The sequence below is a fragment of the Cherax quadricarinatus genome, chromosome 9 (genome assembly GCF_038502225.1).
Source record: "Cherax quadricarinatus isolate ZL_2023a chromosome 9, ASM3850222v1, whole genome shotgun sequence".
In the NCBI taxonomy this organism is placed as follows: domain Eukaryota; kingdom Metazoa; phylum Arthropoda; class Malacostraca; order Decapoda; family Parastacidae; genus Cherax; species Cherax quadricarinatus.
This window is the reverse complement of record NC_091300.1, coordinates 29,254,665-29,272,809: the sequence shown is the minus strand read 5'-3', so window position 1 is coordinate 29,272,809 and position 18,145 is coordinate 29,254,665. Positions and strand designations below refer to the sequence as shown.

Here is an 18,145-nt window from a genome sequence, read left to right as displayed (position 1 = left end):
CTTCTTCAGTTTTATAAAAGTGAAGTTCTTGCCTCCTAACACCACTCCTATCATCCAGCCCATGGACTAGCTAGTCATTTCTAACTTCAAAAAACTCTACACAAAAGCAGTGTTTCAAAAGTGCTTTGAAGTGACCTCGGACACTCAGTTGACCCTAAGAGAGTTCTGGAGGAATCACTTCACTATCCTCCATTGCATAAGCCTTATAGGTAAGGCTTGGGAGGGAGTGACTTCCAGGACTTTGAACTCTGCTTGGAGAAAACTGTGGCCAGATTGTGTCCAAGAGAGGGATTTTGAAGGGTTTGAGACTCACCGTGACCCTGACCCTGCCGACTCTGTGGACTCTATTGTCTTTGGGGAAGTCCCTGGGGTTGGAGGTGAGTGATGAGGATGTGGAAGAGTTGGCGGAGGACCACAGGGAAGAGCTTACCACTGAAGAGCTACAAGAGCTTCAACTTGAACAGCAACAGACTGCAGCTGAGGAACTTGCTTCAGAGGAAGAGGAAGAGGAAGTGAAGGAGGTGCCTTCTTCAGAGATTAAAGAGTTGTATGCAATGTGGACCAGGGTGGAAGCTTTTGTAGAGAAACTCCACCCTGACAAAGCAGAAACAAGCCATATCTGCAACATGTTTAGTGACAAAACCCTGTCCCACTTCAGGGAAATCTTAGAGACGCAAGAAACAGAGCACTCTGGACAGTTATTTTGTGAGACATTGGTCCAGTGACTCTCAAGCTGGTTCTAGTAGCATTAAAAGACAGAGAAGGGGGATTTCCCTTCCAAACACTAACTCCTCCCTCTTTCCTCCTCCCTATCTTCCAGAAGCCAGCATTAGCCTTCAATAAAGGTATGTAATACTTGCATACTTGTAAAAAAAAATAATTTTTTTGTGAATATTTTTGTTTGGAACTAATTAATTTTATTTCCATTAATTCTTATGGGAAATATTAATTCGGTTATCAGCCATTTCAGTTATCAGCTGACCTTCAGGAACAGATTACGGCCGATAACCGGGGGTCCACTGTAACAGTATTAAAAGGCAAATGATAAATTTTCTTTTAAAATTTGGATGCACTTGCCTTGGTAGTATATTTTGTCATTATTTACCTAAAGACATGTGCAGTAGTACCCCAAGTTTCGAACTTTCTTCGTTCCAGAAGGCTGTTCGAGTGCCATTACCGAACGCATTTGTTCCCATAAGGAATAATGTACTAAATTAGATTAGTCCGTTTCAGACCCCAAAAATACACTTACAAAAGCACTTACAATTTACACTTACATAATTGGTTGAGTTGGGAGCAGTTCAAAACTTAGGGTACTGCTGTACATGGAATCTACGTTATGGAATTCTCATTGGACAGGTCATCTAGAAAGGCAGATGATCGACCACCTCTGAGGAAGTATCTTCTTGAGGGGAACTTTTACCTGGGAGCTGTGATTGCCAACACTCTTGTCAAGTTGGCTTTCAGGTAGTACTTCCATACTTGTCTTCTGCAGTGTATTATATTGATTAGTCTGTAAACTCATGGTATTAATGTAATTCAGCTGTACAATATAATTTCTCAGTAGTCTATACACAATTCTCCAATTTATTATTCTTACATAGCAAAAAAAAAAAAATTCTCTGGTTACTTGATCATATACTGTTAAATTGTTTGCTCTTGATCTATAGACTTGCAGCTACCATCCCCTCATACATCTCCTTATTCCCAGGTGGTGTATGAACCCTATGGGCTTAGCACTTTCCCTTAAATAATAATACCAGTAGTAATAATCTCTTCAAAGTTATGTGATTTATATTTGTATATTTATTTTTTAATAGGCATACATCTCTGGAGAGTGATCCTTCCAAGCAGAATTCTTTTTGTGCTGAAGTGATGCTAGTGATCTCCTCTATTGTGCACTTAGGCAAGTCTGGTTTGCCACAAAAATCTATGACTGATGATGATTATGATCGCATGATGCTGTGTCTTCAGGTCAGTGTTGTGTCCAGCTGATTTTTTAATTGCATTATTGATTTTGTTGCTTATGGATGCTAGCATTAAAAAAAAAATATTTCAAAATACCTTTGGAATTAAAATCCAGTCTTTGTATTTTTTTTTTTTTTTTTACAATGCACATGCCTGCTGAGCATTCAACAGGTGGGTGTGAGTATGCTAGATCAGAGTGGAGACAAGAGATATTTTAGGGTTTGATGTGCCAGAGTATGAGCATTTATGTCTGCACACAATTGTGGCTACACAGTTATTGATTGAATGGTGAATGTATTATTTTTTTTTTTTTAGGGTTACCCCTGCCTTAGGAGGCTGGCAATGTAATTAAAAAATCTTAAAACTATTAAACGAAAATTGCGGTCTCAGTTTTTTCTCTCATTATGCACTATGTGCTGCAGGATTTGTTTTATGTGGTGCACACATACCACATAGATGTATTCTCTCATATCTAGGCCAAAATTTACCGCTCACAGCTTATCAGAGTGAGCTGAGCTCATGACGTAGAGCTATGGTTTGGACCCTCAACGTAAAGCCGTAGATCTACAGCATGAACCCTCAAAGGGTTAAAGTCCAAGTTCATTGAAAATTCATTGAACTAAAGATTAAAAATATATGGCCCCAGTATAGCATAAAGCATTGAGTCTCAACCCTTTGGTTACAACCCAGTTTTGGAACTTAAGTCACTTTACTTCAGTCTCCAAGAGGTTTCCTGCAAATGTACAAACTTTTCTTGGTGCTATCCAACTTGTTTCCTTCTCTCCTTCTTTTAAATGCACAAAGCTGTAACCTGAAGTCTTGAGCCAACACAGTAATAACCCTGCGTGAAATTTCAGTGTATTAACCCTTTCGGGGTTTTGGCCGTACTAGTACGGCTTACACGCCAGGGTTTTTGACGTACTAGTACGCATAAATTCTAGCGCCCTCAAATCTAGCAAGAGAAAGCTGGTAGGCCTACATATGAAAGAATGGGTCTATGTGGTCAGTGTGCGCAGTATAAAAAAATCCTGCAGCACACAGTGCGTAATGAGAAAAAAAAAACTTTGACAGTGTTTTTGGTATAAAACAGCGACTTTGCACCGTATTTTCGTATGGTATTTATTGTTGTATTCTAGTTTTCCTGGTCTCATTGTATAGAATGGAAGACATATTACAGACATTGAGATGATTTTGTCTGGTTTTACAATGAAAAGTACATTGAAATTGAGCTCAAAATAGCAGAAATGTTCGATTTTTGCCAAAGTTCAAAAGTAAACAAATCATGTTAGCTAAGCATCCAATACACGTCAACTGGTGAGTCTAATATTCTTTCACAAGTGCGCCGATATTATTTATACCATTTCTACACTAATGCAGTAGTCTGCATAACAGTAAATCTTATTTTTTTTTTGTGAGAATAAAAAATCAAAGTGGAAAGCAAAAGAAATGTAACAGAGGCCTGGGGACGTGACTAATGAACAGAGGAAATGTTATTTTAGTGCCAGGAATGTCTTTCTTGTTTATTCTGGGCCCTATTTGGAAATTGGCATCTTTTGAAATTTGTGTGAAACTGGCAAAACTGCCATTTTCTGACCACTTTATTGGATAGTTGAAATCGGTAAATGGGTGGTTTCTTGTACTCATTCGATAGAAAAGACGGAGTTCTAGCAAAATAGTTATGATTTTTGTCGACTAGTACAGTGGACCCCCGACTAACGCTATTAATCCGTTCCTGAGAGCTCATCGTTAGTCAGAATAATCGTTAGTCAAGTTAATTTTCCCCATAAGAAATAATGGAAATCAAATTAATCCGTGCAAGACACCCAAAAGTATTGAAAAAAAAAATTTTAACACATGAAATATTAATTTTAATACACACAAACTGAAGAAGACATGCACAGTTACATGACACTTACCTTTATTGAAGATCTGGTGATGATTGATGGGATGGGAAGAGGGGAGTGTGCTGATGGTCTTAGTGTTTAGAAGGGGAATCCCCTTCCATTAGGACTTGAGGTGGCAAGTCCTTTTTCGGGGTTACTTCCCTTGTTCTTTTAATGCCACTAGGACCAGCTTGAGAGTCACTGGACCTCTGTCGCACAACATATCTGCCGTAGAGGCCTGTACCTCCCGTTCCTTTATGACATTCCTAAAGTGTTTCACAACATTGTCAGTGTCACCATTAAACACTTGTTCAGGTTTCAGTCCTTCACTGTCTATGTACTCCTTGAATTCCTGCACATATTTTTCAGCTGCTTTTTGGTCCAAACTGGCAGCCTCACCATGCCTTATCACACTATGTATGCCACTACGATTCTTAAATCTCTCAAATCAACCTTTGCTGGCCTTAAATTCACTCACATCACCACTAGTTGCTGGCATTTTTCTAATTAAATCGTCATGCAACTTCCTAGCCTTTTCACATATGATCGCTTGAGAGATGCTATCTCCTGCTATCTGTTTTTCGTTTATCCATACCAATAACAGTCTCTCAACATCTTCTATCACTTGCGATCTCAGTTTCGAAAACAGTTGCACCTTTGGCAAGAACAGCTTCCTTGATTGCCGTTTTCTTGGCCACAATAGTAGCGATGGTTGATTGGGGTTTTGTGTACAGCCTGGCCAGCTCGGAGACATGCACTCCACTTTCATACTTAGCAATGATCTCTTTCTTCATATCCATGGTAATTCTCACCCTTTTTGCTGTAGGGTTGGCACTAGAAGCTTTCTTGGGGCCCATGGTGACTTATTTTGCAGGTGCAATCACTAAAAAGGCTGTGATAATATGAAATGTTCCGATTGTATGCTTGGAAGCGACCGTGGTGGCTGGCTGGCTTCTAAACACTGGCCAGAAGTGGACGCGTCTCAGACTGAACGAATAGTGTTGGTCAAGTTTTTTAGCGCTAATCGAGGCAAAATTTTTGCGATAAAATGTATCGCTAGTCAGATTTATCGTTTATCGTTGCCATCGCTGGTCGAGGGTCCACTGTATACTGGAATTGGACAAAAATAGGGCTCAAAGTGGGCAAAATCGCTGATGCGTAAACATCATCGAGACCGCTAACTTCGCAAGAGCATAATTCCGTAAGTTTTCCATCAAATTTCATACTTTTAGTGTCATTATGATCAGAAAAAGATTCTCTATCTTTTCACTAGATTTTTTTTTTTTTTTTTTTTTTTTTTTTTTTTTTTTTTTTTTTTTTTTTTTTTTTTTTTTTTTTGCGACCCTGAGAACAAGTCTCTGAGAGGGCCTGGCGACCCTCAAAGGGTTAAAGAAAAAGTAGAATTCAGTATACAGTGGACCCTCGGTTATCAGCCGTAATCCATTCCAGAAGATCGGCCTAAAACCGAAATGGCCTACAACCGATATATTATTTCCCATAAGAATTAATGTAAATACAATTAATCCATTCCAGACACCCAAAAATATTAACAAAAAATAAATTTTTTAAAGATTAATTATAGTTTTACATACACAAAATAATGAGAACTAAATAAAATAAATAAATGAACATTTAAATCACTATTACATACCTTTATTGAAGACTCTTGTTGGCTTATGGAAGACAGGGAGGAGGAGAGAGAGAGGACTGATTATTGGTTGGAAGGGATATCCCTCTCCATAAGGCCTTCAGGTATCAAAGTCCTCTCTAGGGTTACTTCCCTCCCTGCCTGCTACACTCCCTGTATGCCTGCTATACTCCCTGCCTTCCTCCTACACACACTGCTACATCCTGCCTCCCTGCTACACTCTCTGCCTTCCTGCTACACTCCCTCCATGCTACACTCCCTACCTGCATGCTTCACTCCCTTCCACACTCCCTGTTTCCCTGGTACACTCCCTGCTACACTCCCCTCCATGCTACACTTCCTGCATTCCTGCTATGCTCCCTGCCTCTTTTCCACACTCCCTGCCTCCCTGTTACACTCTCTCCCTCCATGCTACACTCCCTGCATGCCTGCTATACTCCCTGTATGCCTGCTATGCTCCCTGCATGCCTGCTACATTCCCTGCATGCCTGCTACACTCCCTGCATGCCTTCTGCATTCCCTCCCTTCCACACTTCGTGTTTCCCTGCTACACTCCCTGCCTCCCTGCTACACTCCCTCCCATGCTACACTCCCTCCATGCTACACTCCCTCCATGCTACACTCCATGCCTCCCTTACACACTCCCTGTCTCCCTGCTATACTCCCTGCATGCCTGCTCCACTCTCTACATGCCTGCTACACTCTCTACATGCCTGCTACACTCCCTCTATGCTACACTCCCTGCCTCCCTTCCACAGCATATGTGTAAAGAACCTAGGATAACCCAAAAAAGCCAGACAGAGTGGCTTACAGTGGAACCCCAAATATCGGCCGTTGTGTTTATCGGCCGATTTGTATTTAGGCCGGTTTTTGGGCGGAAATTTTGTTCCATATTTCGGCCGGTGCCTCGTAAATCGTCCGTACTATATGCATCAGCTCGCCGCCTCCTGTAGGGACGCTGCATGTAGGTGAGTCAGTCTCCCAGTGTCTCTCGGTGAATTAGTATATACTCTGCACATTCATCCAAATATTTCCATAAAATCCATTGGTTTTTGTGCTTCTTTATTAAGTGTGTAGCTACGAATGCAGCTACAATAAATCCTAGCAAACAGAATTACAATCTCTGTAAATACTATGCCTTGGGTATCTGCAGGCACGGTATATCTGGTAAAACAGGTGGGACATGCACCTTTGACCATCCCAAAAAATTCCGCACCCACATGACAACAGGAGAGTGCAACTTCCCCTCATGTAACTTATTTCACCCAGAAATGTGTCACTCATCAATCCATGAAAGAAAATGCTACAACGTATGCTGCCAGGCACATCATCCAAAGGGGACTAGAAAACACAGACCAGTCAGACTATGGGAAACAAAAGAGGGGAGCCACAACCTCTCCATGGACAGAGGTTTTTTAGGGCCAGGAGGGAAAAAAAGACTGGCAAGAAATGACAATAGTAATCCTACATCAACTGAAAACATTTCTGGAGCAGAGGCACAGACATTGGCCTCTACTCCAGAACAACAGATATTAGAGACAGCAAATAAAACCCCCCTAAATTCCACCAATACAATGACATTTGTCTTTGCAAACATATAGGGTCTAAAGCCGTCAAAAAATAACAAAATTCCTTACATCAAGGGACTGCTCACGGAGTCAAATGCAATGTTTGCAGCATTCACAGAAACCCACGTGAAATGTGGATCCCAGGTTATAGCCTATTCCAGGCAACAACAGGGGGGGGGGGGGGTTGGCCTGTATGTCAGAGTCGCGCATTTGCACAGAACAACTAAACACCACAAATTATGTACATAGTTGAAGTTTTGGCGGTAAAGATTGAAAACCAAAACCTTGTCATTGTGGTAGTATACAAGCCTCCAGATGCAACTTCCCAGCAATTCCAGGAGCAGCTTGAGAAATTTGACCAGTGTCTGGAAAATCTCCCAACTCCTGCCCCAAACATCTTTCTGCTAGGAGATTTCAACTTGAGACACCTAAAATGGAGGAGTATAGCAAACATTGTTTTAGGAGAGATCACCCTGGGAGGCAGCTCAGATGAAAATTCACACACACACACACACACACACACACACACACACACACACACACACACACACACACACACACACACACACACACACACACACACACACACACACACACACACACACACACACACACACACACACACACACACACACACACACACACACACACACACACACACACACACACACACACACACTAACTATTAAATCTCTGCACCAAATTCACCTTTAACCAACAGATAGTAGAGCCTACAAGACTAGAAAATATGCTGGACCTCACCTTCACTAACAATGACGATCTGATACGTAATATAACTGTATCAAAGACAATACACTCAGATCACGACATAATAGTGGTACAGACATGTATGCACAGGGCTCCTGACCAGCAAAATGTGAACAGTCATGAAGGTCTCTTCACAAAATTCAATTTCAATAACAAAAACATGCAATGGGATCAAGTAAACCATGTCCTAAATGAAACAAGCTGGGAAGATATTCTAAACAACATGGATCCGAACATTTGTCTTGAAAAAATAAATTCTGTGGTTCTTGAGATCTGCTCAAGACATATTCCATTAAGAAAAAGGAAGAGAAGATGTAAACTAGAAAGAGAAAGACGTTCCCTATACAGACGAAGGCAAAGAGTCACAGAGCTGCTGAGTGGGGCCAGTATATCAGAAATATGAAGGGAGGCACTAGTCAGTGAAATTGCAAATATTGAACTTAAGCTGAAGGAATCTTACAGGAGACAAGAATCACAGAAAGAACTAAAAGCCATAAAGGAAATTTAAAAAAAACCAAAATACTTCTTCTCTTATGCCAGATCTAAGGGAAAAACAACATCCAGTATTGGGCCCCTGCTTAGGCGGGATGAGACATACACAGATGACAGCCAAAAAATGAGTGAGATACTAAAGTCCCAATATGACTGTGTTCAGCGAGCCACTGCCCAGACTAAGGGTTGACAATCCAAATGAATTCTTTATGAACGAAACCCAAAATTTGGTCATCTCAAAAATCTCGGATATTATTCTAGCTCCACAAGACTTTGAAGAGGCAATAAATGACATGCCTATGCACTCTGCCCCAGGCCCAGACTCGTGGAACTCCGTGTTCATGAAGAATTGCAAGAAGCCCCTATCGCGTGCCTCTAGCATTTTATGGAGAGGGAGCATGGATACAGGGGTCATCCCACACACACTAAAAACAACAGACATAGCCCCACTCCACAAAGGTGGCAGTAAAGCAGTTGCAAAGAACTACAGACTGATAGCACTAACATCCCATATCATAAAAATCTTTGAGAGGGTTCTAAGAAGCAAGATCACCAACCACCTAGATACCTATCAATTACACAACCCAGGGCAACACGGGTTTAGGGCAGGTCGCTCCTGCCTGTCCCAGCTAGTGGACCACTATGACAAGGACATGGATGCTGTAGAGGATAAACAAAATACAGATGTAGCATACACAGACTTTGCAAAAGCTTTCGACAAGTGTGACCATGGTGTAATAGCACAAAATGCGTGATAAAAGAATAACGGGAAAAGTTGATAGATGGATCTATAACTTCCTGACAAATAGAACACAGAGTAATAGTAAACAGAGTAAAGTCCCAGGCAGCCACGGTGAAAAGTTCTGTTCCACAAAGCACAGTACTCGCTCCCATTCTATTCCTAATCCTCATTTCTGACATAGAGATGTAAGCCATAGCTCCATGTCTTCCTTTGTGGATGACACCTGGATTACCATGGTAGTGACCTCCATCGAAGACACAGCGAGACTCCAAGCAGACATCAACCAAATTCTCAAGTGTGCCACTCAAAACAATATGAAGTTCAACGAGGAGAAATTTCAGCTACTCAGATATGGGAAATTTGAAGAAATTAAAAATGTATCAGGGTATATGACAAATTCTAACCATATAATAGAGCAAAAAAGTAATGTGAAGGACCTGGGAGTGATAATGTCAGAGGATCTCGCCTTCAAAGACCACAACAATGTATCTACTTCATCAGCTAGGAAAATAATAGGATGGATAATGAAAACCTTCAAAACTAGGGATGCCAAGCCCATGAATGATTCTCTTCAAATCACTTGTGCTCTAGGCTGGAATACTGCTAAACACTAACGGCCTCCTTCAAGGCTAGCAACATTGCAGTCCTGGAGAGTGTACAAAGAACTTTAACGGCACACACAAGTACGATAAGGCACCTAAACTACTGGGAACGGTTGAAGGTCCTTAATCTGTATTCCCTCGAACGCAGGCGAGAGAGAGATACATGATAATATACACTTGGAAGATCCTGGAGGGGGTGGCGCCAAACCTGCACACAAAAATCACTCCCTATGAAAGCAAAAGACTCGGCAGGAGATGCAACATTCCCCCAATGAAAAGCAGGGGTGCCACGAGTACATTGAGAGACAACACAGTGAGTGTCCGGGGCCCCCGACTGTTCATTTGCCTTTCAGCATACATAAGGGGGATTACCAATAGACCCCTGGCTGTCTTCAAGAAGGCACTGGACAGGCACCTAAAGTCAGTACCCGACCAACCAGGCTGTGGTTCATATGTCAGTTTGCATGTGGCCAGCAGTAACAGCCTGGCTGATCAGACCCTGATCCACCATGAGACCTGGTCTCAGATTGGGTCATGGGGGAGTTGACCCTGAATCCCTCTGCAGGTATGGGCCAGCCCTTTGGTAAAGAATGTGAGAACCACAATGAAATTTAACAGAAGTTATTGTAAAATATGAGAGTGGTGTTCAAGTACTAGAACTTGCCAGAATGTATGTGAAATCTAAACCAACAATCACTTCCATCCTGGCAAAGAAAGTAGAAATCAAAGAAGCTAATGTTGCAATAGGGAGTGTGGAAGGGAGGCAGGGAGTGTAGCAGGCATACAGGGTGTGTAGCATGGAGGGAGGGAGCGTAGCAGGGAAACAGGGAGTGTGAAAGAGAGGTAGGGAGTGTAGCAGGCATGCATGGAGTATAGCATGGATGGAGGGAAGGAGTAGCAGGGAGGCAGGGAGGGAAGTAATCCCAGAGAAGGACTTGTTACCTGAAGTCATTATGGAGGAGGATTCCCCTTCCATGCAATAACCCCAACTCCCTCTCCCCTCCTCGCCTTCTTCCATATGTCAACAAGAGTCTTCAGTAAGGGTATGTAATGTTTATATTTATTTATCATTGTTATGTGTATGTAAAATTATAGTTAAACTTTACGAACTGTATTTTTTTTTATTATTATTTTTGGGTGTCTGGAATGGATTAATTTTTTCTTTTATCTTCAACAAGTCGGCCATCTCCCACCGAAGCAGGGTGACCCAAAAAGAAAGAAAATCTCCAAAAAGAAAATACTTTCATCATTCAACACTTTTACCTCACTCATACATAATCACTGTTTTTGCAGGCATTGTACTGCCCATTTCCAGGACTCGAGTCCGGCTAAATCTATAATAACCGGTTTCCATGATTTTTTTTTTTTTTTTTTTAACAAGTCGGCCGTCTTCCACCGAGGCAGGGTGACCCAAAAAAAGAAAGAAAATCCCCAAAAAGAAAATACTTTCATCATCATTCAACACTTTCACCTCACTCACACATAATCACTGTTTTTGCAGAGTGCTCAGAACACAACAGCTTAGAAGCATATACAGTGGACCCCCGATTCACGTTATTAATCCGTTCCCGAGAGCTCATCGTAAAGCAAAATTATCGGAAAGCGAATCAATTTTCCCCATAAGAAATAATGGAAATCAAATTAATCCGTGCAGGACACCCAAAAGTATGAAAAAAAAACTTTTACCACATGAAATATTAAGTTTAATGAAATAGAATAATTACAATAACAATAATAACAATAGAATAATCACAATAGAATAATTGACACTTACCTTTAATGAAGATCTGGTGATGATTGATGGGATGAGAGGAGGGGAGAGTGCCTAGCCTTTTCACAAATGATTGCTTGAGAGATGCTATCTCCTGTTATCTGTTTTTCATTTATCCACACCAATAAGTCACTCAACATTTTCTAACACTTGCGATCGCTGTTTTGTAATCACAGTTGCACCTTTTGCAAGAACAGCTTCCTTGATTGCCGTTTTCTTGCTCACTATAGTAGAGATGGTTGATTGGGATTTACTATACAACCTGACCAGGTCCGACACACGCATTCCACTTTCATACTTTGCAATTATCTCTTTCTTCATTTCAATAGTCATTAGGTAGTAGGTTGGTAGACAGCAACCACCCAGGGAAGTACTACCGTCCTGCCAGATGACTGTGAAACAAAAACCTGTAACTGTTTTGCATGATGGTAGGATTGCTGGTTTCTTTTTCTGTCTCATAAACACGCTAAGATAACAGGGATATCTTGCTACTCCTACTTACACTTTGGTCACACTTCACAGACACGCACATGCATATATATATATACATACATCTAGGTTTTTCTCCTTTTTCTAAATAGCTCTTGTTCTTTTTTATTTCTTCTATTGTCCATGGGGAAGTGGAAAAGAATCTTTCCTCCGTAAGCCATGCGTGTCGTATGAGGCGACTAAAATGCCGGGAGCAATGGGCTAGTAACCCCTTCTCCTGTATACAATTACTAAAAAAGAGAAGAAGAAAAACTTTATAAAACTGGGTTGCTTAAATGTGCGTGGATGTAGTGCGGATGACAAGAAACAGATGATTGCTGATGTTATGAATGAAAAGAAGTTGGATGTCCTGGCCCTAAGCGAAACAAAGCTGAAGGGGGTAGGAGAGTTTCAGTGGGGGGAAATAAATGGGATTAAATCTGGAGTATCTGAGAGAGTTAGAGCAAAGGAAGGGGTAGCAGTAATGTTAAATGATCAGTTATGGAAGGAGAAAAGAGAATATGAATGTGTAAATTCAAGAATTATGTGGATTAAAGTAAAGGTTGGATGCGAGAAGTGGGTCATAATAAGCGTGTATGCACCTGGAGAAGAGAGGAATGCAGAGGAGAGAGAGAGATTTTGGGAGATGTTAAGTGAATGTATAGGAGCCTTTGAACCAAGTGAGAGAGTAATTGTGGTAGGGGACTTGAATGCTAAAGTAGGAGAAACTTTTAGAGAGGGTGTGGTAGGTAAGTTTGGGGTGCCAGGTGTAAATGATAATGGGAGCCCTTTGATTGAACTTTGTATAGAAAGGGGTTTAGTTATAGGTAATACATATTTTAAGAAAAAGAGGATAAATAAGTATACACGATATGATGTAGGGCGAAATGACAGTAGTTTGTTGGATTATGTATTGGTAGATAAAAGACTGTTGAGTAGACTTCAGGATGTACATGTTTATAGAGGGGCCACAGATATATCAGATCACTTTCTAGTTGTAGCTACACTGAGAGTAAAAGGTAGATGGGATACAAGGAGAATAGAAGCATCAGGGAAGAGAGAGGTGAAGGTTTATAAACTAAAAGAGGAGGCAGTTAGGGTAAGATATAAACAGCTATTGGAGGATAGATGGGCTAATGAGAGCATAGGCAATGGGGTCGAAGAGGTATGGGGTAGGTTTAAAAATGTAGTGTTAGAGTGTTCAGCAGAAGTTTGTGGTTACAGGAAGTGGGTGCAGGAGGGAAGAGGAGCGATTGGTGGAATGATGATGTAGAGAGAGTAGTAAGGGAGAAAAAGTTAGCATATGAGAAGTTTTTACAAAGTAGAAGTGATGCAAGGAGGGAAGAGTATATGAGAAAAAGAGAGAAGTTAAGAGAGTGGTGAAGCAATGTAAAAAGAGAGCAAATGAGAGAGTGGGTGAGATGTTATCAACAAATTTTGTTGAAAATAAGAAAAAGTTTTGGAGTGAGATTAACAAGTTAAGAAAGCCTAGAGAACAAATGGATTTGTCAGTTAAAAATAGGAGAGGAGAGTTATTAAATGGGAGTTAAATTTGGGAAGATGGAAGGAATATTTTTTAGGGAAATTTTTAAATTTGATGAAGATGGGGAAAAAGGATTTAGGGGTTTGGGCCCGGAGGAAAACCCTCTTGTAGGAATTTAGGAAAGAGCCAGTTGTAGTGTGGGGGAAATTAGGGGGCAGTAGGTAAAATGAAAGGGGGAAGGCAGCCCGGGGTTGATGGGATAAAGATAAAAGTTAAAAACAGGTGGGGGGAAAAGTTTTGGGGTGGATTTGGTTTCAATTATTTAATAAATGTTGGGGAAAGGGTAAAGGGACCCGGGGTTGGCAGAGAGCATGCATGGGTTTCCCTTTTTATAAAAGGGAAAGGGGATAAAAAAGGTGCAAAAAATTTTAGGGGATAAATCTGTTGAGTGTACCTGGTAAAGTGTATGGTGGGGGTTTTAAATTTAAAAATTAAAAAGTAAAGGGAATAGGATCCCCGATGAACAAGGGGCTTTAGGAAAAGGGAAGGGGGGTGTGGGAAGGTGTTTACAGTAAAATATAAATTGGGAAATATTTGGGTAAGGCTAAAAAAGGGCTTTGTGGCATTTTTAATTTGGAAAAGGCGTATGACAAAGGGGGGATGGGGGGCAATGTGGCAGATGTTGCAGGGGGGTTTGGGGTTTTAGGGGTAGGTTGCAAAGCAGTGAAAGTTTTCAGAGGGTAGTGAAAAAAAGTTGAGTATGTAGGAAAAGGAAATTTTTCCCCTAAATGGCCTTTAAAAGGGATTTTGATGTCACCCTGGTTGTTTAATATATTTATAGATGGGGGTTTTAAAAAGAAGTAAATTGGGGGGTCTTGTAAAAAGGGGTGGAGTTAAAAATAAAAAAAAACACACACAAAATGGGGGTTGTCCCGCTCTCTTTGCTGATGACACTGTGCTCTTGGGAGATTCTGAAGAGAAGTTAAAAGATTGGTGGATGGGAAATTTTGGGAGGGTTTTTAAAAAAAAAGAAAAAAATTTAAAAAGGGGAATACCCGGGAAAAGTAAGGTTAGAGGATAACAAAAAATTAGGTGATGAAAAAATTGAATATCAGATTGGAGGAAGAGAGGAGGGGAGGGATTTTTCAGATTTTGGGAATTTGGGCGTGTCCGGATGGGTCCCATGAAAGTAGGTGAATCCTTTGGGTTTATGAGGAAAAGAGTGAGTGGTGCACTTAAGGGTCTGTGGAGACAAAGAAATTTTTTCCATTACAAAAAGGGGGAAAATTTTAAGTATAGTTTTCCAACGCTCTTATATGGGGGTGGCGTGGGTGATAATGTTGCAGCGAGGGAAGGCTGGAAGGGAGTGGAGATGTTTTCTGTCTGGGGAATTTTGGTGTGGTATAATGCAAAAATTCGTAGTTTGGAAGTTAGGAGGAGGTCGGGATTACCAAAACCCGTTGTCCAGAGGGCTGAGGGGAAAGGGGTTTTTGAGGTGGTTGGACATGTAGAAAGTGGGGCGAAAAAAAAATGACCCTTTAAAATGTATCAGTCCCCTTAGTGGAAGGAAGGCGGGGGTAAAAATTGGGGCCCAGGAAGGGGTTTGGGGGAGGGGAAAAAGGGGGTTTTGTGTGGGGCGGACTTCCAGCAGGCATGCGTGGCGTGTTTGATAGGAGTGAATGGAGACAAATGGTTTTTTAAAGCTTGGCGTGCTGTTGGAGTGTGAGCAAAGTAACATTTATGAAGGGGTTCAGAAACAGCAGGTGGGGCTTGAGTCCTGGGATGGGGAAAACCCGTGCCTGCACTCTGGAAAGGGAAAAGGGGTTAATGTTGCAGTTTAAAACTGTTTGTGTAAAGCACCCTTTTTGGAAGAATTTATGGGGTGAATGATGGTGAAATTTTTTTTTTTTTAGGGGCCCCCCCTGCCTTGGTGGGAATCGGCGGTGTGATAATAAAAAAAAAATTTGTCTTTGGCCCCTTTGGTTTGATGGGGTTTGGGACTAGAAGCTTTCTTGGGGCCCATGGTGACTTTTTTTGGGAAACAAGCACCAAAAACAGTGAAATATAATGGCGAATGTATCCTTAGACCCCGGCACACTGGCTGGCTTGTAAACCTGGCAAAATTCAGTCCCACGTGGACCGTCGTAAAAATTTGCATGGGGGTTTTTGTAAGGGGAAACCCAGGAAAATTTTTTTTGCAATATAATCCCGTTAGTTTAATATTTTATTATACAAAACCCCACCTGTATTGAAAGATTACAGAGTACAAAATTGGTCGGGACTGGACTCAAATTTTGATAGCTGAGCAAGTTACAAGTTGAACTCCAGGTGGTCTGTCACAATCATGAAAAAGTTCAAAGGTATTTAATTACAGAGGGGGTACATAATGGTCGGGACGGGGAAAATTTTTGATAGCTGAACTAGGTACAAAGGTAATAACTCAGAAGTTACAAAGGGAATAATCCCGTAAGAATAGTTATTACGTTTATACATGGTAAAACATGAACAAATTTTAGTGTAATAGGGAATTCCCCTTCCCCATGGGACAACTGTAATGAGTTATTGGTGCAAATATTGATTGTTGAGTCTCTCTCACACACACACACACACACACACACACACACACACACACACACACACACACACACACACACACACACACACACACACACACTCACACACATAAACACGTACGATAAAGCTCATGGTTCAGGGAGAGTGACCTAATAGCGACCAGTGAAGAGGCGGGGCCAGGAGCTTGGACTCGACCCCTGCACCCTCAACTATGTGAGTACAACTAGGTGAGTACACACTCATACACACACACTCATACACTCATACTCACACACACACTCACACACTCATGCTCACACACTCATGCTCACACACTCACGCTCACACACTCACACTCTCACACTCACGCTCACACACTCACACTCACGCTCACACTCATGCTCACACTCATGCTCACACTCACACACACACACACACACACACACACTCATACACACACACACACACACGCACACACACACACGCATACACACACAGACACACACACACAAACACACACTCATACACACTCATACACACTCATACACGCTCACACACGTTCATACACGCTCATACACGCTCATACACACACACACACACACACACACACACACACACACACACACACACACACACACACACACACACACACACACACACACACACACACACACGTGGTAATGCTTTATTTACAGCTAGCAAAGTCAGGGTATTTCTCCAGAATGGTTTGTAATATACCACTGTGGAAAAAATACTTTGCCATTTCTTGAACACTTCTGAGTGAGTTGTTTCTAAATTCATTAATTTTATCGCACTCCAGTAGATAATGACGCAGGGTGTGACAATAGTCCATCTGGCAAAGTTTACATTTCGTTTGGTCTACATCTGGTGGTGGTGATTTAACCTGCCAAAGATTCTTGTAGCCCAGCCGGAGCCGGGCGGTAGTGACATCCAAGAGTGTGCTTATTTTGTTGGATGCACCATAGACATGTGGCTCCTCCTGCATGATAGAATGATGATAGATGGACTGACTGGTATCAATCTCCCTGAGTCTTAAGTCAATAAAATTCAGTTGAAGTTCTTTTCGTATTATAATGCTTCGGATACCAGATTTATCGGATACCGATAACTTCACGAACCGGGGGTCCACTGTACCTATAAAGATACACAACATATACCTCCAAACTGCTAATATCCCGAACCCCTCCTTTAGAGTGCAGGCATTGTACTTCCCATTTCCAGGACTCAAGTCCGGCTATATAAAAATAACCAGTTTCCCTGAATCCCTTCACTAAATATTACCCTGCTCACACTCCAACAGATGTCAGGTCCCAAATACCATTCGTCTCCATTCACTCCTATATAACACGCTCGCGCATGCTTGCTGGAAGTCCAAGCCCCTCGCCCACAAAACCTCCTTTACCCCCTCCCTCCAACCTTTTCAAGGACGACCCCCTCCCCCGCCTTCCTTTCCCTACAGATTTATACGCTCTCCATGTCATTCTACTTTGATCCATTCTCTCTAAATGACCAAACCACCTCAACATCCCCTCTTCAGCCCTCCGACTAATACTTTAATTAACTCCACATCTTCTCCTAATTTCCACACTCCAAATTTTCTGCATAATATTTACACCACACATTTTTCCCTGAATCCCTTCACTAAATGTTACCCTGCTCACACTCCAACAGCTCGTCAAGTCCCAAGAACCATTCATCTCCATTTACTACTGCCTAATACGCTCACACACGCTTGCTGGAAGTCCAGGCCCCTCACCCACAAAACCTCCTCTACCCCCTCCCTCCAACCTTTTCGAGGACGACCCCTACCCCTCCTTCCTTTCCTTACAGATTTATATGCTCTCCAAGTCATTCTACTTTGATCCATTCTCTCTAAATGACCAAACAACCTCAACAACCCTTCTTCAGCCCTCTGACTAATAGTTTTAGTAACTCCACCTCTAGTAATTTCCATACTCCGAATTCTCTGCATAATATTTACACCACACATTGCCCTTAGACAGGGCATATCCACTGTCTCCAGCCACCTCCTTGCTGCATCATTTACAACCCAAGCTTCACATCCATGTAAGAGTGTTGGTACCACTATACAGTGGACCCCCACATAACGATCACCTCCGAATGCGACCAATTATGTAAGTGTATTAATGTAAGTGTGTTTGTATGTGTATGTTTGGG

At 41.7% G+C, this 18,145-nt stretch overlaps 1 protein-coding gene across 2 annotated transcripts in view; it reads left to right on the top strand.

The window, feature by feature from the left end:
• Positions 1–18,145, top strand: part of betaCOP (coatomer subunit beta) — a 75,882-nt gene that overhangs the window by 44,606 nt on the left and 13,131 nt on the right. For both annotated transcript variants that reach the window (XM_070083373.1, XM_070083372.1), the window contains 2 exons: positions 1,360–1,467; positions 1,821–1,974. In XM_070083373.1, the coding sequence (XP_069939474.1) occupies positions 1,360–1,467; positions 1,821–1,974 (262 nt within the window). The remainder of the gene's footprint in view (positions 1–1,359; positions 1,468–1,820; positions 1,975–18,145) is intronic.